We start from the raw sequence: 24,587 nt of genomic DNA, 5'->3' as shown, positions 1-24,587 counted from the left end.
TTCTGCAAATGTGATTAAAGAAAGTAAGTCAGAAAAGGCACCTCTGTCATTTACAGATAACAGGCTAAATCTTGCACTCCTTACTTAAGTCTTACTCATACAATATTCCTGCTATAATTTGACTTTTTTTGCCTGAGGAAAGACTAGATGAATGCTGAGTAATGACATCAAGATTATTTATTGAGAAGCTAATGAAGTGTCATGTTAGGGGCATTACTTCAATTGAGGGACAAGTAGAGTCACATTATCTAATGCTTCCCAGTGCTGAAGTTCCTGTGTTACCATGTTCTAAGAATGATTGTGTACAACCAAGTGTAATGAAAATAAAACATATTAAAGGTATTAATATGGGTACCTACTGGCCTCATATAAGTCCATCCCATAACTGCCTGGGGCGTTATTGCTCACATTGCTATGGCATTACGTGGCACAGGCACTGATGATCTGTGTTTCCTAAGGCTGAGTCAGCTGTTGTGGAGAGTGCTTCCTGCTGCCATGCCCTGGTTTGGAGGGAAGGGACCCACACTGCTTGTTGCCTGGACACCTTGGGCCAAGAGCAGATGGATACATCAATAAAACAAGTCATGCCTGCAGCACAGCCCGGTGTCGTGTCTATGATTCTCCTCTGCTCTGGCAGCTGAGGGGTGGCTGGAGATGACTAATGTTACCTTCAGAGTGAGACTGGCATCAGCTAAATGACGTGAGAGCCATGCAGGTAAGGGAAGTCACTGCCTTTGCAGTGCAGACAGACAAGGCAGAGAAGGCAGGAGAATATAGCCTTATTTTCCTGTATTTCTCTAGCTGATGAAATGATGCTGAGTCTGGTCAGATCAATCTGACCTGAATAACAAAGGCTGTCAGTAGCAACACTAGCAAGTAAAATTCAGGTTGTCCAAATTCCACTGCAGCACCTCGATCCAGTTTGCTGTACACATAATGAGCTCCTGCACTTGGGACAGGACCTGCAATGCATTTGTGGTGCAGCTGGGTCCCTCCTTTGAACCATGCTGAGCTGAAAAGCAGGAGCACTTCAAGCCACCAGCTGCCTTTGGGAGCCTTTCTACCTGTTACATAGTGCCTGGCCTGTGGGAGTCCTGCTGCTGTGGTATTCCCAGGTGGATGGCTGCCATACATAACCCCTTTAATAGCACTGAAACCACAGCAGCCTTGTGGGCAAGAGCTGTGTCCTAAGAGCTCTTATTCCTGAAGCACTCAGGAAAGAATTAAAGCTGTATTCAGGACCAGAAGGACTGACAACAAAATAAAGCTGTGTTACATTTATGGCATTAGAGACAAGAATGAGCTTTGAGGCAAGACTTGAAGCACTGGGTTTTGAGGATTTTGTGGTCCTCCAACTCTACCCAGTCTGAGATGGATGGTGACAATATTTCCTGCCATAGTAGAGTAATGGGTGTGGTTGTGTCTACCTGGAAAAGAAAACTTGAATTTGTCACTTTTGAGCTAAACACTTCATATTTCTTAGTTATGTTAATTTTCGGTCTACTTCTGGTTCAGTTTTTAAACTTGGAAATTCAAAATATGTAAATACTTGAAGGCACACTGATTTCAAAACAGGTGTGCATATATACAAAATGTTTTGTTTTCTGGACTAAGCTAGTTTATTCCAGGCAATGGAATGACAATATATTCCTGTAGTTTATATTGAGATTAATCCAGCACAACATGAAAATAGTCTATGACAATGATTGCAGGTATAACTCAGGGCACATTTTGAAGCTGTTCATTTGATCTTTTGACAGAGCATAGAAATAAAAATGTTGCTTATTTTTTTAAGTTGTGAAATATAGTTGTGAAATATACAGTCCACTGCTACTACTGTGTTTTTCGAATGACATTTAGCATAGTGAATTTCAGGACTTTTTTTCCTACAGTTACATGAGTACCAGCAGAAATTGTCATGAATAAAAATGAAATCTGAAACAATATTTTTCTCAACTTTGTTTGTGTTATCTTCAAGGGCAATATTTGCCCTCTACGAGCATAAACCTGGAGATTTCTGAGGTTTTTCTCATCTTTAACTCAGCAGACAGGGACTCTTATGGGCATTCTATATAGAGACCAAGGGCAAACATTTCACCTAGGTCTTTTCTGCATACCATTCCATTTGTTAGGTTTTGATAATTTGTTGAGATTGAATGGAATGAAATCTCTTCGATGATAGCTTTTTGTACAGTTGAGCAGATGTGGCCTCAGGGCTGAATTGGCTGACTCATTTTCATTTAAAACACACAATTTTGCCAGCTGGAAACTGCCAGCTCTTTTACACATATATGAGTTCAGGGATTTTGTGCTATGTATTGTTGAGTTTGGTGCAGCAGCATTTCTTTTTGAAACGTTTTCATAGTCACAGAACTTAACAACCCTATATAGCCCTATTCACCTCAGAGATTTGATTGTTAAAAGTTTAAAAAGCGCTCCCCAGCCAATGTTTCTTTGAGTTTAGAAATGTTCAAGTTTGGACTGTGCACTTTCGATTGCTTCATACTGCCTTCATTTAAAATTTTGATGACCTGTAGAATAATTGGAACAACTCCTAAGGATTTTCTACATGCTCTCATCAGCTGGGGGTCTGTTTTCATCACTGCCAGATTTTTCAAAAATATATGCTGTAACCCAAAAAGAAATCATCGGTCTCATAAAATTGGTGGATCAGGCTCTACAACCTGTGTTATGAAAGGGTTTGAGCCAGCTGGTTGTCACAGCATGTGTCTTACTGTCTTAAAAAAGACACAAATCTGTGAGTTGACCCAGATTTTCTTTCCCTGAATCTCCTATGCAATAGAAAATCTGTAGTGTTTACTGTTGCCAGAGTACCAGAAATCTGAATTTTGTTAGGCAGGGAGAAGCATAAAAGCAGTTTTGCTCCAGTAGGTCCTTTTTAAAGTATTACCAGACTCCTCTAAACAGATGACAGGGGAATAACTTTTGCCATTCCAATATACAGCAGAATAACTGAACTTGGCTGTTGCAAAACAGAGATTCTGCATGAGTAAGTTTTAAGACTCACGGGCTGCCTCTGATGCTTCCAGACTTAATTTTCATGCTAAATTCAAAGTGGCTTTTGCCTGTGTGACTGTAGGGAGCAGTGTTTCCAACATAACTGAATGGCTTGTGGCCTGAATGATTAAGGTGATAAAGGGAGAGGGAGCTGGTCTGGGACAAGACTAGCTGTGAGCTACTGCAGTGTAGTCTGCACTAGATACCTGGGCTAGAATTTCCCTACTGGATCCCTGTTTATTAATCCCTAAGCCTTTTAATTAGGTATGGAAAGGAGCAAAAAACTGGATAGAGAGGTCATTTAACTTTCTCTTGATCCAAGCCACTCTTAGCAGAATAATTTTCATTTTAAGCAGGAAGCTCTTGGAACTGGGCTATTATTCTACCATAACTTGTCTACAGTGCTTCCACACGTACAGTGCTTCCACACCTTTCAATACAATTGTCTCTAGGAAGTGTGTTGCCCTTTTTTTACCCAAAACCCACTGAAGTCAGTAGCCACATTTGCAGTGGACTTTGAATGTTGGCCTCAGACAAGTAGGGAAGTATTTGCATTACCACAAGTAATTACATCTTTCCTTATTACATTTTTGTTTTATTAAATTTAATGCCCTACTCCTGTTATATAAATGTTCATGTTATTGTGCTAGTAAGTTTATTAGCTTGTAATATACATGCAGTATCCTCTGAAGTTTTTCCATAGAGCTTAATGGGACCATTAGATCTCAGAAGGACTGAGGAAAACTAGTTTTCAGTGGACTGCCTATTGCCTGGGTAAATGTAAGTGGGAAAGTAAGAAGGAAGAATTCTGTTATTAAGTCCTAGAACTTTCTTTTGTAAAATATATAACCGAGTCTCTCAATTTACAGCATTTTTATACTTTCCCTATCATGGGCTAATAAAATATTATTTTCTGCATGTTTTGTCGTGCAAGTCTTGCAGTCCTGGGTCAGTGCTCATAGGAGCTGAATCAACTGACTGTGGGAATAGCTGCCTCACTTTCATGGGCACCAGGTTTGCATTAGCTGGAGTCTTGGACTATTATTTGTAAATTTCAAAACCGGGAGCCAAGATAGGTTTGCAGTTCTAACTTCTGTAATTTACTGATCGCAAAGACAACATGCAGGGTGTGTTTCTCCAAGTTGTGCATAAGAATCCACACAGTGTTTTGGTTGCCTTTCACCTGAAGAAGCAAGAATTAACATGTTCACCCCTTGTCTTAGCTGCATGCAGGGAAAAACAAATATCTTCATCCTACCCTGAAAACACACATGAGGAGTAAATTCAGCCTGTGAAGTCACGCCCATTTCCAGTGAAATATTCAGCAAATATTTATTCTAAGCTTTTATTTTCCTTTAATGTGCATAAATTCAGACTGTGAACCTGCACTAAGCAAGCCTGGGAAAATATGTGCCTTCACCAAGATTACACATCCAGAGATAACTGCTTGGATTACAGAAGAAAGTGACTCATCTACAGATGACAATGGATAATAAAAACAGGGGGGAAAATTCCCTAAGTCTCATTCCCTCTTCCTCTATACTGATAAGGAGGCACCTAAGGGACTAGTACAAAAAAGACAGAGCTGGAAGAGAAGCTGTGAGTCAGAGTCCAGGTCTGCTACGGTGAGCAATGAAGGTCATGTAATTCCTTCCAGAATCTGCTGAATCTTGAGTTAAAACTGGTTTGGTGTCTGAGAGAGGGAGCTGCTTGGTCCTTTATTTCTTTTGGGAAAGATACTTCAGGTAATTTACCTTATGTCAATGTGATCTCCTCCCTCTCTAGAGTTTCCACATTGACAAGAACAATCTTATCCACACACAGGTTTTATTTTGCTATTTGAAGGCAGATAATTCTAAAATTGCTCATATGCTCCATTTGGAATTTACTAATGGATTATTATGCTGCCAATAATTCACTAGTGAGGTCTTCCACAAATCTATAATCAAGCACAAAAAATTGTGGATATGTAAGGAAAGCATTCCCAATAGCAGTACTCTTGTGGTTAAGTGATTTCAACTAAACAGTACTAGAGAGTGACACTTCAAATATTGACAATATCACGAAATTGAAAAAAAAAAAAACTGGAAAAAACATAACAATGTGAGTGTGTTTGCATTTTTTCTGGGACAAAAATAGGGCAGGTGATTTTGAATCACAGATTCAGCCTGGCGAAGGAAGGTGATGCAGTAACAATGGGCACTGGTGACAAAACTATTATGTTTGTCCCCATGAGATGGCACCCTGAACCAGCAGTGCACACAGGGATGGGTTCAAAGTTGGGGTTTTTTAATGTAAGGAATGGATCACAGGTGTTTTGGTGAGAATTAATATTAATCCAAAACATTGTCTCTGTTTTTATTTCATGGAAGTTGATCTTTCTACAGTTCCAGAGTAATGTGTCACAGTTTTTAGTCTGGTTTACATGTATTAATTTCCCCTTGTGTATCAAATTCTTAGTTATATTGCAAGGCTATTCCAAGTAGTCAGTCAAATCTGTGTCTTTATTAAGTTGATTTACACTAAGCATAATGCCTGGTGCTAAGTGTTGGGAGCAACACCTTTAGGGAAAGTAGTCAAATCTTCAACAACCTTATCTCAGCACACAGAATAATTAATTTCCTACTGAGCACATTAAAGGCCTTGTTCTCACTGAAATCTATGAGCTGCTTGGTTGCCTATTTCATTTTTTTTTCCTGATGAAACATTTTTTTCCAATGAAACTTGTTCAGAAGAGTTCAGAAGAGCCTCACCAAAAAAAAAAAAAAAAAAAACCAACAAAAAAACCCAATACAAAAGTGAAAGCATTGAAGTATAAGAAATTAATTTCCTGTCTGTTATTAGAAGTAACCACTGGTGAGTAATACTTCTACATCAGCAGAGATGTCTGAAGAAAACTATTTTGCTACCATACGTGTTGGTTCAGTGTGTGGCTATGTGACACCATCCTTTACACATATTGGTGAAAATGCCTTGGGAGGGAAAAAAAAATAGTTTGTTGCTGTTCAGTTTATGTCTCTCTCAGTGGAAGCATGAGTAATGCTTTGTTATTGTAGTGTTATTTTAATTTCAAATTAACTTGTCGTTGATGTGATCTTTTACTCGCATTTCTTATGAAATGAAAAATACTTTGGCTATGGCTTATTCATGTTATTAAATAGTAATGTAGACCCATGCTATGTGAAAATATGAAAAGCTCTGCTGTGTACACTTGTTTACAGACACTGCAGTCTTTCTTACCCTTTGAATATTTCTAATTGTATTAAAGCTGTGGGCCGCTAAATCAAAACAAAAGTGTACAAATAACCTCCTACCACTGGTTTCCTTGCAAGATCCAAAGCTTATTATGAAAGCTGTAACTCGATTAGAAGATCATTCATGACTGAAAGCAGAGAAAAAGTGCACCAGTTTTAGTCTATTCATTATTCAGTCCCACTTATAGATGATTCCCCATGTGGTCTTCTAAATATGTGGGCATTAATTGCAATCAGACATGCACTAAGAGTTAGTGATTAGGGGGAAGGAAAAATAAGGACTACAGTGGATGCTTTGAGCCTCTGAAATAATTGAAATAGCTCTTCATTCTGTATTGAGCAGCAAGAGTATTCCCTCCCTGCAGCAGGAGTGGGGAGAAGGCAGCTGGTGTTTTTTCCTTTCCAGCAGCATGTAGGAACAGTGTTCCTAGGAGGGAGTGGCAGGGAGAGCCAGGGGAGAGAGGAAGGACTGAGAGCAGGCTGAGTAACAGGAGAGTCACCTGGTGGGTTGCATCCCTTCTGCAATGGAGTGTGTCTGGCATGCCAGTTCAGAGATGCAGGCACACAAATGTAACTGCTGGATCCTAGCATCCAGCAACATCTTTGGATTTTTCCTTGAGACCTGGAAGAGTGAGGACAGTAGCTCATTTATTACTTTGCCAGTAGACTGTAACTTGGCTATGTTAAAGGCTTCACACTAAGATTCAAAGTGTTCCATGTCACATCCCCATTGTTTCTACCTTATTCTTTTAACCTATTTTTTGATAGGAGATGCCCAATTCACAGGGGGCTTTAAAATAATTTTTATTTTTTCATAAGGAAACATCCGGTTATTGGTTCTATTTTTTTTAAATTGTGGTGGTAGAAAAATAGCTCATAATAGGTGTGAGTTGAAAATACTTTGAGATTAAACTGAACACAACTAATTCAGTGAAAGGTAAATGAAGGACATGGGGATGCTGATACAAGTAGTTGTTATTCAGTCAGACTGAGGAAGAGTGTTCGTGGACACACAAAGCTTTGCTTCTTGTGCTGTGCAAACTTCGACTACCTGAGTTTCAGCATCTTCTTACTCTTCAAGTAAGCATCTTCTGCTTTCACACATCTTCCTTGTTGGTCTGTAAGTAACAACCAGTTATATACCAGCAATTCCCATAAATCTGAATAAGTAGCTAGCAGGAAGTCACTGTAGTAATTTTAACACTGCTTTCAAGAGCAAGTGAGCCCAAAATGTCCATTCTTAGGGGAAGCAAAACTGCCCTGTGAGTCACTCAGTTACCAGAGCCAGTGTACTTCTTCACTTGAAGCATAACAATTGCAGCAGTAATTACTAGTTTCATGGCACCATGATCAGAATTAATTAATTTCTCAGCACTAACTAGGTCAGACTGAAGGATTCTGTACTGCTACATGGTGCCAGATCTCAGCCATTGCAGAGCAGTTACCCAGTGAAGTGTACCCAGTGATGTTTACACACCTCCATCTTGGCAATGCAGAGCCCTTTCCCTTCTCCACTGTCCAGCTCTTTGAGGCACATACTTATATCTGTATTTCCTGCCTATCAGTAAGAAGGAAATGGATCTGGTGAGTTGTGCTGTCTCTATGAGGGCAGTCTGCCTGATGTCCACTTCCCCACAGCTTATCCAGAAGCTCCTGAGCCACTTCACGGTGACTATACTTGTTAGACCTGGGTCTGAAAAAAGGTTTGCTTCTGCAGAGACGGCAACACTTGGCTTTAGATTACCTGCAGACATCTGAGAAGAGTCTGGCAGCCAAAATTATTGTGTATTTTCATAAACATTTCCCTTACAGAAAGCTTAATTAGATACATAACAATGATGTCCCAGATGGCACAGTTTAGCTAACTGGCCTGTATCTTATTTTAATTGCCTAAACATATCCACACCCTGTCTTTGTTATGAATTCAGTTATGGAAAAGGATATGAATTTTAAATTTGCTCTCTGGCAGTAATGGAAGGTGAACTCCATCTGCATCACAGCAAAAAAAAATTTAAAAAAAATCATTTGGGTAATAAGAGATTAGAAGTCTCTTGGAAGGAAACATGGGTAGGACCCAATCAGGATGCTGTGGTGTCATCTGATTTATGCTCAAAGCAACACAGAAACATGTTATTCCAGAAGGAGATACCATCTCCCCAATTCCCACTGTCACCAAGGGAGTACCATGCTGGTGAAAATGCATCCTTTGGTATCCTACCCCTTTCATTTGGGCACCTGGGCACACCAGCACTTCAAACCTGAAAGCAGATTCAATTATCTTGCTTGTCCTTTTTGAAGTCTAAAAATATGCAGGGCCACCTGGGGTTACTGAGGTGTGAACTCGAGCTGTGCCTGTGGTGTGGGGCCATTTCCTCATGGGGACTGAGGGGCAGCCATGGCCTCCCGGGGGTACTTGCTGGTGCTTTCCACTGCAGACAGCTCAGCTGCCCAGCCAGGGAAGTGTGTGGAGCAGGGGCAGGCCTTGGTAAGGGCAGCATATGTCTTTCAAATGATAGAAAATAGACCTGGTGGGCTGCACTGGCGCCTCTCTCTGTCCCTTTCTTTTCCCACCCTGTCATGTTCTTCAGCACTAAGGTGGGCTGTATTTACATGAACCCAGTGGTGCCCGTTCTGGAAGTGAAGGGGTGGGATTTTCTGTTCCCTACCACTTCTGGGGACAGCTGGCAGCAGGGAAGGCTGCTCCCCTGCAGAAGACCTGGCTGCTTATGGGAGGGAGCTTTGCTTTGCAGCAACAAGATGTTTTCCTTTGAGCATTAACTCCAGTTTGACCTTGGGCTTTTTAGGCAGCCAAACACACACATATGCCTCTTGGGCAGAGTTAAGATACTGCCTTAATGAATATACAGATGTAAAGTGCCCAGCCACACACTTCTATGTGTTTTGGTTTTCTTCTGGGTCACTTTTTCACTATTACAATTTTTCGGCAAATAGCAGTAATCCCAGTTGGAGTTTCTTGGAGTGCTGGTTTTGCTGAGAAGATCTTTAGGTTGCTCATCAACTCCTGCTTTCGCTCCTTCGTTCGTTCTTGTCTGCTGCCTTTTGTACTGCGCTTGCTGAACGCAACACACAGGGCTGCTCTTTCCTGCCAGAGCTTGTTGTTGTCTTCAGTGGCCGGGCAGGCAAAGACAACTCTGGTGTGAATCATTTTGCTCCTCCAATGTAGGAGTTGCCACGAAGAATGATTAAGGGAGGGGAAAAAAAAGCGAGAGTTGAGAGGGAGTGTGTGTGTGCACAAATTAGGCTGGGAAAGTGGGAGTGGTGTCAATGAGTAGGCAAGTAACAGAGTCTTCTGCTCAGCAAGGTTTCTGCACGGGCAGCTGGTTCTTTGTGCTGTGCTCACTTCATTGATTCGTTTTCCAGGATTATAGCCTTGCAAAGTAAGTACGGCTTTTTTCTTTCTCTGATACTTTAATTTATGCTGAGCTAAAAGTTTACAAATCTTGGCTGTGAAACATAATTGCATGGAGGGAGTGGGATAAGGAAATTTGTGCCAGAAATGTACACGTGGAATCCAAGAAGCTTTTTTGCCTTCCCAATCGACACTGTTTTGGTTTCATTTCAAAACTGCTGCAATTGCTATGCTAGGATTCTTTCTTTTTGGAAAGATTCGTTGGAAGCAGTGAATAAAATTTGGCAGGTGAGACAGCAAGGGCATTAGGAATTATTAAAATGTGGTGGTTTATTGCAAATGGCTATTCCCATATTCGAAAAAGCAGGTTGTGTATGATGCCATGAAAATCCTCCATATGCCAAAGTAGGATTTAGGTTGGTTTGTAAGCCCCTGCTAGAAAGGAATATTCCTCTCGTTTTCTGAAGAGGTGTGCACGCTCTGCTCTGTTTGCTCCGAGTTATTAACCAAGTGACTAATCTGCACTTGTTTAAAGTGAAGGACAGGAGCTTAGGCCTAGTAATTACATATTTATTTTCAGTGTGACCATTTAGTTTGAACAGTTCACTGGCTATTGAAGTACAACAAAGCATGTTGCAGTGGCTTGTTTCTCTTTCTTTCCTGGAGTGACTTTCTCCACTCTGTTGCTGACAATGCTTTTTCCTCAACCATATGAGATGCTCTGGTCCCACATCAGTCTGATGTCTTGCACTCCTCGATGTCTGTTCAGCCAAAATTTTGTCCTTGGTTTTTTATCCAGGTAATTTTCCAGGTGGAGAGTTGTCATTTCTGTAGAAGAAGAAAAGGCTCAGATAAATCTTTTCATTCCTTTGTATCATGTATGCTGAGTAAGAGCTGAAGCAGGGTCATGTTAAACTCTTGATCTAGTTTCAATATTAATGCCTCACTTGTGAAATTTGCATGTGGGTTGTTTTATATAATTCATCCTCTTGGAATTTTGTTTCGACTGGAGAGACTACAGCACTGGCACTCACAGCTCCTGAGATATAAACCAAATATATCCCCCAGGACTGGATGGCCAGCATTGTCTAAGCTTTATCTGCCACAGGTGTCTTCTCTTGGAAAGACTGCTTAACCAAGAGAAGAATAAAATAAATACTTGGTTCTGCTTTATCGGATTATTCCTGCCATACAACTAAGTTGACTTGTCAGACATTTGCACATAGATGTTGCTATTCTTGTGATTATATTTTTGAATATAAGTTATATTTTGATTTTCCCTTAGTAAGCAGATAGTAATAAAAGCCTCCCTGTTGTTTTTTTTTTTTTTTTTGGGAGGGGGTTTGTTGTAGTTGTCATTGAATCCAAGAGTGACTAAGCAAAAACGGTGTCTTATACCAATAAACAAGTTTAAGTCAGGTTTTTCTGAACTGGTTCTGTAGCCTTTCAGCTCTCTTCTGTATCTGAAAATGTTTCTTTCACACTGTGACAGTCACAGTTTTAAATAAAGTTGGGTGGATCGCAAACTCCAAGTGCTTAGAAGATGCCCCAGTGCTGCAGGCCTTTCTGGAAATGCTGATTGTCTGCTTTCCTGGGAAAGGAGGCACCCAATGAGAATCCTTGCAGCAGGCCTTTTTAAAATTTCATTTTCAGTGTTTTGACTCCTCCCTGTTTGAGGGTTCCCTGTGATTACTGGCTCAGGAGCTATGTCTGATTTCTGAGACTGCTAATGGGCAGCTAATGGGCTTTCCTCTCACCGGGAGCCTCAGCCCTTCTCACCTTGCATGAACTGGCTTTACTGGACTTGCAAGGCTTGGGGTGCTCAAGGCTTTAAAGAGATTTAAGATTTTTTTAATATTTAATACTGTAAATTCTTTTCAGTAATATGAATGTTGTAAGCTCTTAAACATAATATAATAAATATAACATAATATAATAGTCATTAATAAATGGAGAATAAAAAACAGACTGACCAGTTGAAAAAGATGGTGGAATAGAGATTATTCTTTGCTGCCCAGGCAATAATTCAAGGTCAAGGCTGCAACTGAGCTTTTTTCCCCAACAAAATGCCCTGAATGGTCCTTATTTCAATGATAGCATTGAAAGGAAAAAATTAGAATAGAGAGCTTTGCCACTACCAGAAACAATTTCAGTCTCCTCCAAAGAAGCCTTGAGAGAATCAACAGTTACTGGATGAACAAAGGTACATAAAAGGTTCACCATGAAATACCTCCTGTTTTTCTCACTGAAAAGAAACATCGAAACTTTATAAAAAATCATCCAATGAATAGTATGAGAGTTACTCATGAGGCCAGAGGAGTTTTTAAGCCATGGTGCAGCTTTTAACTGGCATAAGGAAGAAGAATTTAATTCAATTATGTAAAATTTCCTATTTTATTTTCTTACTCTGGATGTCTTGCAACCCAAGGAAGTGAAACACAGGTAGTGCATCTACATCTCAAAGTCAACATTAAGCCAGAAAGGAACAAGGGATACCTTTAATTAGGTATGATTTCATACTGATTTTTACCCTGTAAGGAATGTCCAGAGGCCTGAATAGAATAATATCATGCCAGCTAATACTAAATAATATAATCCATTAAAATTAAATTAAACTCCAAATTAAATGTTTTTTGGGTGTACTGCATGACTCATGAGATTTTTTGTATTATTTGTCTTTTTGAGGGTGGTTGATATTTACTGAATGACGCATTCTTGGTTCCCTGGGTAATTTTCCAGTTAGAAATACCTGTGAAGTTAGTACTTGCCCCAAATCTTCAATTTTGGGGGGTGGAGTGGGGTGGGGCAGAGAGAGAGAGATTGAGAATCAGACACAGTATAGGAGTGTATTGTCTGTTAGTGTGAGAATGGCTGAGCTAATGGCAAAGATAAGGTAGGTAGCCTATGCAGGGGAATTTATTTAAGACATGCATGGGCACAAAAGAGCACATTTGTGATGAGCAATTGCAAGGAGGCATTTAAAGGAATGATTTTATGTTTGCTTCTTTGCCCCGTTGTTCCAAGTTACTGCCTCATCAGCATTCTCAGTCCTTCAGACTTGTTCTGTCTTTTGCCACTGTCCTGCCTAAAGCTCTCCTCCCTTAAGGTGTGTGCTGAGCCCATGGTTGCTGGCAAGCTCGACTTTTCTGCTAATTAGTTGCTCTCCTGGCTGAGAAATGGTGTCTGCGTAAGCGAGGCGGGTGGTTGTGGTGCTGGGCTGGCACTTGGTCCTTTCTTACACCCGTAAGATCTCTGAGATGTTTCCTGAACCTCATTGTGACATCAGCTCGGTGCCTGCTGATGCTGTGAAATGGAAACTCCCATGGAAAATTCCTCTTTACCAAGCAGCTGCCAGAGACTGCCAGAGCACTGGAAGGGAGACAAGTCCAGCCAGACCCGTTCTGAATTCCGAGTCTGACAAAACCTCAGGATTTTGCAAAGCACACTCCTCTGGATTTTCATGTGGGGATAAGTTTCTCCAGTGAAATACGGTCAATGTTTGCCATCTTCAAGACAGATTCTTTTTCTTGTTTGATTTTTTTTCTTCCCCCCAGTGGGAGTGGATTTGTTAGCAAACAGTTTGTTGCTAATACCAACAGTCAGAACATTTTGCAGGAGTGCAGGGCTGGTTAGGTGTGCTTTTCAAACTCTGACTTAAAAAGCCTTGGTTTAATGACACTGTATCTTTTATTAAACTTGATTAAATGCAGAGCATTTCACTAACCTTTTATGCTGCATGTTTTAGCCCAAAACAAACTAGTTGTCAAGTAAAACAATTGCCCTACCTAACAGATCCAAGAACATGTATAAGTTAATTAAAATAAAAATAAAGACATTTATTTTGTAAAAGGCCTTCTGTAGTCAAACAGGTCTTACGAGTAAATCAAAGTTCTTTCTCTGCTGTGTTGCAGGCAAATTACGTGCCCATTCTGTTACTCCCACAAAAAAAATAGTTATAAAAATTTATAACTACCACAATTTATTTGGAAGTCATTACTACTGTCAAGTACCACAGCTGCTCTGAAGTGTCTCTATACAATGGTGTCAGATGTTCAGCTACATTTGGGCAGCATAACGCATGCAAAAATTTCCATTTCCTTTCTGTCTCTGTCAATAGCTTTGATGGAGCCATTTAGCACCAGTTTTAAGAGTCTCCTTTTTTTTAGGGATTCATGGTATTGGGAGCATGGTACTGCCAAATTCACTATACTAAAGGGGTCATCTTCTATGTGATTTCTGGTCTAAAGCCAGACTTGTGCTATTGACTGAAATTCTGGGGTTCACCCTTCTTGGCTTGAATCTACACAAATGTGCTCATACAAAAGTACAACTTTGGGTATGTGAAAGAAGCCTGGAAGATGGGAATAGTCTCTGGCTTTCCCAGAGCATGGGCAGCAGCAACTCTGCCTTGCCTTTCCTGACTGCACAGGTCATGTAACACCCCTGTGGTAACTGCAGTTACTGAGAGTGGTTAGGAAAATCTTTGAGTTAAAACAGTGCCAGTCATGGGTGGGCACACAGCAGTACTTTTTAAAAGGCCTCCTTTAAGTTTCTAAAATAATCTCAACGTACATGACCAGACAGCTTTCTGGAGACTTCTGGCAAGGCCAGGGATAATCAACCCCGAGAGGAGGGACGTGTACCAAAGCTAAAGGTTTAATGGACAATTAGCCATGAAGCAAGATGGAGAAGTTATGAGACCATTAAAGACCTGTCTGAGAGCCAGGAGATCGCAGAGCATAGGTGAATTACCTTCTGAGTCGGCACATTTTAAGAGTATCAATTAAAAACAAATTAAATTCATATATGATCCAGTTTGACTCAGTGTGTGTGGGTCACCCTGACCCACACAGATTTTCTCAAGGGCTTCTGATAATACTGGCTCTAGATAACTCGTGGCATTGCCTGCTGTCACTTGAAGATGATGGCTATTACTGAACCTCTCCTCTCCTCTCCTCTCCTCTCCTCTCCTCTCCTCTCCTCTCCTCTCCTCTCCTCTCCTCTCCTCTCCTCTCCTCTCCCATCCTGAAAGTCCAAGATACCCAGTCCAGATCCTGGTGCCAGCCTCTTTCAATGCTCTGACCCAGCCCCACCACAGCAGGAACTAGAATTACAGACTAAGTGAGTCATCTCTCTTTTCTCTTTTCCATTTCAGGATGACAATGGATGCTCTGCAGCTAGCAAACACTGCCTTTGCAGTTGATATGTTCAAAAAGCTATGTGAGAAGGACAAAACAGCCAACATTATTTTTTCCCCATTGTGCACCTCAACGTCTCTGGCTCTGGCATACAAAGCTGCAAAAGGTGATACTGCAGAGCAGATGAAACAGGTAAGCTGTCAGCAACCTGTTCTGAGGCTGCAAAGTTATATGGCTGTTGTAGGGGTCTTATTAGCTCTCATTAACTTTCTCCTGGATGTCTGGTTGCCTTGTAAGACAGACGTCAAATCATCCATCCAAACTTCTTGAATAGTTCCACACTCCATGGCCCTGTACAACAAAAGGGTGAAACTCTGTCTTAGATCACTGCGTTTTCTAGATAGCTGTTTTTTCATTATTCAAAAACGCTTAAGCTTTATAGAATTGAAAATGATTTTGCCACTGCTGTCAGCAGCAAGTGTGTGTAGCAGCCCTGTCACTGACTTTCCCCCTTTCTCCCACAATACTGTAAAGAGGAGATGGATAAAGTAGAAGGGGCACAATTTAGTCCATGTTTCTCCTTTCAAGCAGCTCATGATGTTCAAGGCGTTTCCAGCATCATGATCCAGCATGGCAGTCATGATTCAATCAGTTTATGTGGTGCAGGGATTCAGCCCTCCAGCCTTGTCTGCTGCCTCTGTGTAAACAGAGATTGAGCTGGATCCTTTTAATCCCAGTGAGGGTCCCCACAGTTTCTGCAGTTACCTAAAGGTGCATGAAATGCAATTTAAATATACATTTATATGCTGATTATCACCTGGCTCTGAAAGACTCTCTATATATTTGAATGTATTTTCCCTCCTTTGGAAATTCCTCCATGTAGTTTCTCATTCACTGAAAGTACCCCTCAGCACAGCCTTCTGTGCTCCTACTTATGCCACAGATTACAGGAGTCTTGTGCTGTTCACAGAGCTGCACAGCAATATGTCCATGAAAGTCATAGAATCATGGAATGATTTCTGTGGGAAGGGATCTTAAATCGCCATGCCACAGGCAGGAACATCTTCCACTAGACCAGGTTGCTCCAGACCCTACCCAACCTGGCATTGAAGACTTTCGGGGATGGATCCTGTAAGCTCTGCACATTTTTCCAAACAGTTTTTAAAAAAAAAAAGAATTTAAATTTAAATTTAAATGGTACCCTGAAGCTCCCTTACCATTTCAAAATTCAAATGTTGTCTTTCTGGTGGGAAAGTTAAAAATATTACCCTGCCCTTATTTTGCTTTCACTTGTGTCTGCAATTTGCTTTGAACCATTCCATAATAACAAGTTAACCTGCACCTCCTCAAGTGGAGCTCTGTTACACAAGTGCACTTGTGTTTCATATTTCTCTAGTGGTATTTAAAAAGTGCTGACTACAGATGCTAAGGAGAGCTTGGTATGCTTTTAAGTGTAATATCTCCTATTTTCCATGTCTATTCTAGCTTCTGCTTTCCCCTGAGTTTGTGCTTGGGTTTTAAATACTAGATACAAAAGGAGCCAGATTGGCAGCTGTACTCTGGAACATCGGTCAACAAACTTGTGCCAAAAATTCTTTCAGGTAGAGAAGCTGCAGTAGCTTTTTCCCCCAACCTGGTTCCCAGGCACAGAAACTTCCTGCACTTAACATGCAAAGAAATAAAACTGTTGGAGGAAAAGGAAATAAGTTGAGAAAGTTGTTTCTAAGGAGATGGAGTTGGCTACGACAGCTGTGCTGCTGCTGTAATGGGAGTTTATTTCCTTCTACTCCCACTGAGCAAGGAGAGGGGAGGTTATGGAAGGGTGACTGTGGCAGAGCAGCAATTTTGTCTGTGAAGATGTGATGTGTTCTGGGAGAAAGAGCAGTAGTGATGTACAAAAGGAAAAGAAGGTCACAAGTGCCTGCTGTGCTTCATAAGGCAATTTGAGGCAGTGAGGAGGGTGGACAGGCTTCCTTTAATGAAACAGCCACCATCAAAGAGCCTGTAATAAGTGGGCATTAAAAGTTGAATTCATATTTATAGGGTTATTTTCAAACAAAGGCATCATTATCCCAGCATTTCGTAGAACTGGACTTGTCGTTCCCAGGAGTTGGGAGGTAGCCATGTGTGGGTCAGCAGCCCTGCCCATGCTTATACCCTCTCTACAAAACCAAACACAGTTATCTTTATCTGATCAGTTCTTGCTGAAATGTCATGTGATGGCATGTATTAGTCACAGCAGTCAGAAAACTTGATGATCTGTCAAGCATTTTTAAGGGTATAGCCCAGTTCTGGAAAGGAGATTATCTGGGACCCTCACGCATCTGTCTTAAAAGCTTCAGGATTTTGGGTGGGAATGTAAGTTTGACAAAAGCATTATGACTCCATACTATGGAGTTTTAGTTGACTAAGTCACATCAGCAGCATGAACAGCTCTATTGGTTTCTTTGGATTGCTCATAGGAAAGAAATGCATTTGGTGAAAGTTCTGGTAGGATCAGGTTTTTAGATTTGTGTGAACATGCCAAATACATAAATGATTTTTGAGTGACAACAGTGAGAGGCCCTGTCATTAGCTTAAAAACAAAAAGCAACAGCTCTGGTCACAAACTAACAATTTTTGCTTAGCTGTTAGGAATGTTTAGACAATAATAATAATAAAAAAATGCTGAGTGTTTTATCATTTTCATTTAACAGGTGCTCCATTTACAAGATGTCAAAGATGTTTCTTTTGGGTTTCAAACAATAACTTCAGATGTTTCCAAACTCAGCTCCTTCTTTGCACTGAAAATGGTTAAACGGCTTTTTGTAGACAAGTCTCTCAATCCTACCACAGTAAGTACTGCAGGAAAACCCTGGTGTTATGAATTATTTGGCCATCACGTGGATGGATTATGGTGTCAGATTGCAATGTTATTTAAAATTAATTCTTGTACTTTTCGTTGTTGGTTGACTGGACTCAAATGATGAACAGCATAATGTTGCCTGCTGCCATTAAGGTTTGTAGGAGGATAGATGAGTCTGCTGCTTGACCCCAAGCTGTGCAACTCTTACAACACTTTTAATTCTTTCATTAATATGCTTTAGGTCAGTAGCAAGTTTGGTTTTGAATGCAACATAACTTCTATGCCACATCAAAGTCTTTGTATTGCAAGTATGAGTGAAAATGAGTATAAAAAAAAAAAGGTGGTGCAAGTGTATGTCCAGTGCACACACCCAAGTAATTATTGCAAAAGCTTCAGTGAAGCTTTGAGAAGGCAGAAGCCTGACTATTGAAGCAGCACAAGTGAAGAAGGTGGTGTTTGGCCTTTTAACTTATGAACTTTGCAAAAAACTGGCAAGAATGCTCTGTGTTGGGTTTTTTCCCCCCCAAAATTGTCTCTGAGTAGAGTCCCAAGCAAGGACAACATCAGCCTAAGAGAGGTGTTTCAGAAAACTCAACATGCTGCAGTGATGCTGTGGTCAGATCACCTGCTGTTCAGCCTGTGTTACAGCAAGCAGGACCCAGAGCAATGAGTGTCTTCCCTGGTGAGGACAGACGTGATGGGAGCAGACTGTGGCCTCTATCTCAGTCTTGCTTAGGCCTGGACTGAGGGTTGTTCTATCCTGTAAACTCTGGCAACATGGTCCCTCCTGCAATATCAGTAACTCTACTGCTGATGTAGCACCACTGGTCTGAAAAACCTTGGGAGGGATGCACTGGATGCAACACTGTCTGTCCTTGATGTCTCCTGCAGTTATTTAATACCTTTTCTCAAACAAAAATGAACTCCTCAACTACCCAATGGCACTTAACTAAGGTAACTGGTTACTTGTGTCTTTCAGGACTTTGTCAACTCTACAAAGAGACCTTTTCCTTCTGAACTGGAATTAGTGGAGTTCAAAGAAAAAACTGAGGAAACCCGAGAAAAGATCAACAAATCCCTTTCAGAGCTGACTGATGGTGGGTACAGCTTAACCTTGGGAACATTGTTTGCCTCTTTGGAGAAAGATCTTTATCCTTGTGATACCTCTTTAGGAGTAAATACATAGTGAAAGAAGACTAGGCCTACTATTTGGATGCATGAGGATTAGCAGCACTGACTTCACTGCTGCAGCACTTCTGAAGGTGGAAATGTGAGATTGACCTTGAATTAGCCTTGGGGAAAGCTGCTCACATTTGACTGCAGCAGGATAGGCTGGGAGAATGACAGGTCCTGGCTGTGTAGCAGCACAACATGTAAAACCAAAACATCCAAACCTCTAATTCCTTTAAAAGCTTCATTGTAATGGGAAGTACTCATTGGACTCTGAGTTTCAGGCTGTTAATTTATATGCCAGCAAGGGTGCCACAAGCAGGTGTGGGTCTCTCATTTGCCACCCTGTGAAAGCCCTGGCAGAGGTGGCCCTAGGGTTGGTTGCCACCTGTTGCTCTCATGTGGTGCAAATTTGGAAACACCACACATGAGTCTGGTCCTTCCCAGGCTGGCACAGGTGCCCACCTGGCCCTGTCTGGGCACCTCCAAGACAGGATTTGCCTTCCCAGTACTCTGAATTCAGGATCATTTATGGCAGTGCTTGAACCAGTCAAAAACAGAGAGAGTGGGTCATGACATTTACATCCTATTTTGAAGTCTGTAGTGGTACTTTGGATATTAACTGTAATCAAAGCAGCATTTTTGTTTTATCCTGGTTATCTTATTCTTGTGTATCAGTCTAGAAATGAGTGGCTGCTAATTTGAAGCTTCCCTTCAAGTCTTGCTCTCCAAATGACAAAGTGTTTTTTCACTTAAACCTGTTGAATTTCACTGAAAACTCAGCACCTTCTTTAGGGTACTGAACAAAAGCAGGAGATGTGGTTTTGATTACATGCAATATAAACCAACAAAACATGTCATTTAGAAGATCTGCCTTGATCTCAAACCCCACATCAAAAATTAGGCTGCAATTTTAAGTAAGTGATCCTTTTTGTAATTTTCCATTAGAAAAAAAATCTTTTATCTGTGAGATGCAGGACACAAATGTGTTTAGTTCAGTGAAATGTTACCATATTCACTTAAAGCAATTGATATATTGCTAATGTATTGTATTAACAACCATCTTAAATCTGTTCACAGGAAAAATGGAGAATGTTTTGAATGAGGATAGTGTAAGCGACCAGACTCAGATTCTTCTAGTTAATGCAGCTTATTTTGTTACAAACTGGATGAAGAAGTTCCCAGAGGCAGAGATCAAAGAATGTCCTTTTAAAGTCAACAAGGTATGTTCTGGGGAAAAAAAAAAGTACTTTTTCTCTCATGAAAATGCAAACTTTGAGCTAAGGAAATCCCAATAAGAGGAAATGAAAAATATGTATTACTGTGACATTCTTAGACTCTACCTAATCTTACCCAGTGTTTCAAGGGTCCCAGACTGTCCTGGGAGTATGTTAAGACAACATCAGCTAAGTACAAGTGGTCAGAAGCAGCCATTGTCTGCAAGGAGATGCAAATTCTCATGGGTAGCTTTTTCCAAGAGATTGGAAGGTTGCAGGTACCAGAGGCTGCATCCAAAAACCAGCAGAGGTGAAGCACATTGCATTTCTTGAGCTGGTGAAATGTGTACAGTTGTGTCACCTCTTTGACTACATCCCTTAGGTGCCTGGCCCTGTGTTTTCCTCTTCAGAGATGCCATCCCATCAGTCTCCCTCTTTCCAGTCAGGCTCAGGGCTGCAGCTCCCTGCATGTCAGTCCTGCTGAGCCATGAGGTCCATGTGGGAGCAGCACCTGTGGCTGGTGCATTCAGGAGTCTGTGACCAGTGGTGAATATTGTAATCAGAAAACTTACAGCCAAGATATAAAACAGCACAACATTTGTGGGATAAAGAGATTATATTCCAAATAGACACACATATAGAGAGATGCATAAGCAAAGTCAGACTTTCAAGTTCTCTGAAATATTAATAAATTACTTCATCAGCCAATAGTTCCAGCTAAAAAAGTTATTAAAATCACACAATCCACACTAAATTTTTTAAGTGAAACATCTCCAGATTTTTTCCCCCTAAAGTAACATTTTTCTACTGAATTTGTATTTTGAACACTTTCATGTGGACAGAACAGTTTTAAAGTCTTCCCTATGAAATAAAGTGTTTTGTTTTGTTCTGTTTAATTTCATTCAAAAGCAAAGACTTAGAGATTTAGGTAAGCCTGAAATTTCTTCTGATTCTGTTTCAACTCCTGAACCAAAATATCAATTATTGGAATGAACAGCTTGACCTTCACTGTTGAGCTGTTCTCAGTGCTTGACACTTGCTAGCATTACAACACCCTGTATAGAGTGTAGTTGGTTGTACTGAGTGAAAAGGCCTGAAGGGCCACCAATATTAGATAAATTGCACTTTTAAGGCACATTCCCCCATATGCTATTGTATTAAGTAGAATTCTGTTCCACTTTTCTATGGAAAGCTGCCTACTGTAAAAAGCCAACTCTTGCTGCTGTTTTCATGACCTGTGAAAACCAACAAATTCCCTGGTGGTTACTCAATGTATCCCTTCCATGCAAGCTTACAAACTTTCCTCTGTCACCATCTTATCTGTGAATTAAAATGAATTATTGTTTCCTCTGTGTTTTGCAGACTGAAACTAAGCCAGTGCAGATGATGAATCTGGAAGCTACTTTTTGCCTGGGCTATGTAAAAGATTTAAATGTTGCCATCCTTGAGCTCCCATGCCTTAACAAACATATAAGCATGCTCATTCTCCTGCCCAAAGAGATTGAAGATGAGACCACTGGCTTGGAGAAGGTGAGAGAAAAAAATAGAATTGCTATGATACTTCCCTTGGAAACAGCCCATATAATGCCATATATTTATGGAATGTTTTTGTTATTTAGAAGCAATGCATAAGGAAACACAAAGTAACTTTCCTGTGAATTTACCATCTCATTCTGTTTCTCTGTTCCTCCTCTCATATTTGTGGCATCATCATTTTCACTGTGTCCAGTGGGAGGTTGTACATGAAGCTTTGATCTAGATAGGGAATGCACAGAAAACAGTGTAAAGTGCAGAAGGTGCCCTTATTTCTGGTATCCTTATTTTTTTTCAATTGACACGTGTCCATGATTTATTTTACTAAGGTCTTACCCTTCTCCAAGTTTTTGAGCAGAGATGCCTCCAGATGAGCCATTTTTAATTACCAATTGCACATAAATGTGAAAATTAATACAACATTTCTTAAAGATCAACAATTTCTTATGTAATTTCTCTATGAAAATTTTACGACATATTTTCAACCCATTCAAAGTTTATTAAGGACTAAGTAATTAATAATATTAATTAATAGTAAAGTTATTTAAGGATTAAAAGACTGATGATCACTTAAGTCTCCTTTGTAATTTGTACAACTGGCCACAAATTTTAGAGGCTGGAAGGATCTGTCTTTGCAGCTGTAAGATGCTTTTATATGTTGGAGTAAATTACAGAACACACCTATCATAAAATGCAAGTGAAGCCTTTCATGATACCAATTTGTTGTGGCCCCACATTCTCCCTCCTCCCTTTCCAGTTAAAAAAAAAAATTGCTTGATTGCTGCATGTTTGATTGAGATCAGGCTCTGGGTTTGGATTTTGTGTCCCAAATACCAGCAATTTCATTACTCTTTAGAGTCAGGAATAAAGACTTTTGGATCTCTGCCAGTTGGCCAGGTGTAACCTGGGTAGGGACTGTCTTCCTCAGGTTCCTTCATATGGTTGTTGTGGTGATTGCTTATCAAAAGCTTGCCAGAGCATGCACATGCAGAAGAGTTGCTCCAGAGGCCTGTCCTATGGATTAAATCATACTTGAATCAATATAACTGGGAGTATGTTAAGCCTGAATGCTATGGTTGTGAATTCAAAACCAAAAATTGCCTGTGGACTTTATTTTTTGGAGGTTTGATAGGAGTGAGAAGTTCAGGAATGGTCATTTCTCCTTTTGCTTTCCTCAGACTGCTCACTAATTTCCTTTGTTCGTTTATGTTTTCAGCTGGAAAAGGCACTGACCCCTGAGACATTATTACAGTGGACGAATCCCAGCATGATGGCCAACACCAAAGTGAATGTATTTCTTCCAAAGTTTAGTGTGGAAGGTGACTATGACCTGAAGCCCCTTCTGGAAAGCCTGGGAATGACAAATATCTTCAATGAAAGCGCATCAGATTTCTCTGAGATGTGTGAGACAAAAGGTGTGGTTGTGTCAAAGATCATCCATAAAGTCTCCTTGGAAGTCAATGAACAAGGTGGTGACTCCCGAGAGGTACCTGGATATCGGATTCTGCAGCACAAAGATGAATTTAAAGCTGACCATCCATTTATCTTTTTGTTTAGACACAACAAAACTCGCAACGTGATTCTTTCAGGCCGATTCTGTTCTCCTTAAGCGGGGTGTGTTCATTACAAAAAAAGCACAATTACATTTGTGGTGGTGCACACTCCTGTAAAGCTTTTCTTCCCGACTATCACCTTTGAAAAGAAATCTAAGGGTTCATATATATTGGCTGAGTAATACAATGTACTCTACATATGCAGCAGAAGTAGTTTCTCTCCTTTTGTTTCCTCCCCTTTAGCGGAATAATTTCCACTGTGAAGAACACACCATATTTTATTGAGAAGTATCCCAGCTTCAGCAACAAGAACATTTTGTTCCTCTGTGACACTTTTTTCCCCAAATGAAGTGAGAGTCTGATTTAAGATAGCTCAGGAGCTGGAAAGGGCTCTAGGAGGAAAAGCTGCATTCCTACTCCCTGGTGAAACCTCTCTCATGACTCACACTCTCTGGATTCCTAATGCCTAAAAGGGGAAATGTGGACATGTGATATGATCTCCCTCTGTACCTGGCCATACTCTGGTGGTCCAGGGTGCCCTACCAGACCCTGCCAGCACCCACTGAAGAAGTTCTGCAGCATAGCTACAACAGTTCAGGCTGGCATCAGGATTTGCATCTGTGAAACAGCAGCCACACCAAGGCCTATGGACACCAGAGGCAAAAGTCATGGGGACATTATGTGTCCCCAGAAGACTCTTCAGCATGAAGCTCCCAGACTGGGGAGGTTGAACTCTGCTGTGTGGCCTTCTTTGACTCATTCCCTTCAGACATGGAAGTTGGGACAAGAGGAATCTTGTTGTATATATCCTAAGGAAAAGAACATTATGCAAATCAAGGCTAGAACACCCTTGGATTAATACTGGAAGTGCCACACTTCTCATGCACAGATTATCTGCCATTTCTAGCTCTGGATTCAGCATTAAGGAAACTCCTTACAGTTACTCAATGTCTAAGGCATGAGAAAGAAATAAGGACTTCAACTTGACTGAAATTACCATTGTAATTACTAGTCTTCAAATTCCACAAGAGATTATGGTAATCAGATTTCATTTCTATCTAAAGACTGCCTGCTGCATATGTTCAGTACTCGTTTGCCTAAATACTGTTCAGAATAAAGCACTATAAAACCTGTGTCAAATGTACAATACCTCTAGTGTCAGTCTGTGTGTTCATTGACAGTATCAGTGTTCATGCCTGTCTTCCAATAAATTACAGGAATGGAAATAAGCAGAATCACTTAGGCCTCAAAGTCAAAATAACAAAAAAAGCAACTAAGTGAACATCTCGATTGCCCTTCTGAGCCACACAATGATAGTTCCCAGTCAGGACTACGTTACTAGGTGGTAAGGACACATGTAGAATTTAATTATGTATCCTCAAAAGATGGAAGCATTGTACTTGAGAAATCCTCTTGGTGCCTCAGGTCTGACAGAAACTGGAAAGAGATCTCTAAATGAGAACACGCAACAACCCCTTAGATGCATACT

The 24,587-nt window shown here is 40.6% G+C and overlaps 1 protein-coding gene across 1 annotated transcript; it reads left to right on the top strand.

Moving 5' to 3' along the window:
- The first annotated feature begins 9,345 nt into the window (after nt 1-9,345).
- Nucleotides 9,346-24,247, top strand: SERPINB5 (serpin family B member 5). The gene is made up of 7 exons (XM_077181699.1): nt 9,346-9,670; nt 14,798-14,972; nt 17,477-17,614; nt 18,605-18,722; nt 19,876-20,018; nt 21,375-21,542; nt 22,762-24,247. Exons 2-7 carry the CDS (start codon nt 14,799-14,801, stop codon nt 23,152-23,154), a joined length of 1,134 nt encoding a protein of 377 aa, XP_077037814.1. The 5' UTR covers nt 9,346-9,670; nt 14,798; the 3' UTR covers nt 23,155-24,247.
- Nucleotides 24,248-24,587: the final 340 nt, after the last annotated feature.

The sequence above is a fragment of the Agelaius phoeniceus genome, chromosome 1 (assembly GCF_051311805.1).
Source record: "Agelaius phoeniceus isolate bAgePho1 chromosome 1, bAgePho1.hap1, whole genome shotgun sequence".
In the NCBI taxonomy this organism is placed as follows: domain Eukaryota; kingdom Metazoa; phylum Chordata; class Aves; order Passeriformes; family Icteridae; genus Agelaius; species Agelaius phoeniceus.
The sequence above is the reverse complement of the archived record's forward strand: the minus strand, read 5'-3'. Positions and strand labels throughout refer to the sequence as shown.

What these genes read in the sequence shown, in the direction of transcription:
- SERPINB5 (XM_077181699.1), top strand. Translation starts at nt 14,799, where the DNA reads ATGACAATGGATGCTCTGCAGCTAGCAAACACTGCCTTTGCAGTTGAT. An exon ending in CTGCAGAGCAGATGAAACAG is followed by an intron (nt 14,973 to 17,476) that starts GTAAGCTGTCAG and finishes TTCATTTAACAG; the next exon opens with GTGCTCCATTTACAAGATGT. An exon ending in GTCCTTTTAAAGTCAACAAG is followed by an intron (nt 20,019 to 21,374) that starts GTATGTTCTGGG and finishes TGTGTTTTGCAG; the next exon opens with ACTGAAACTAAGCCAGTGCA.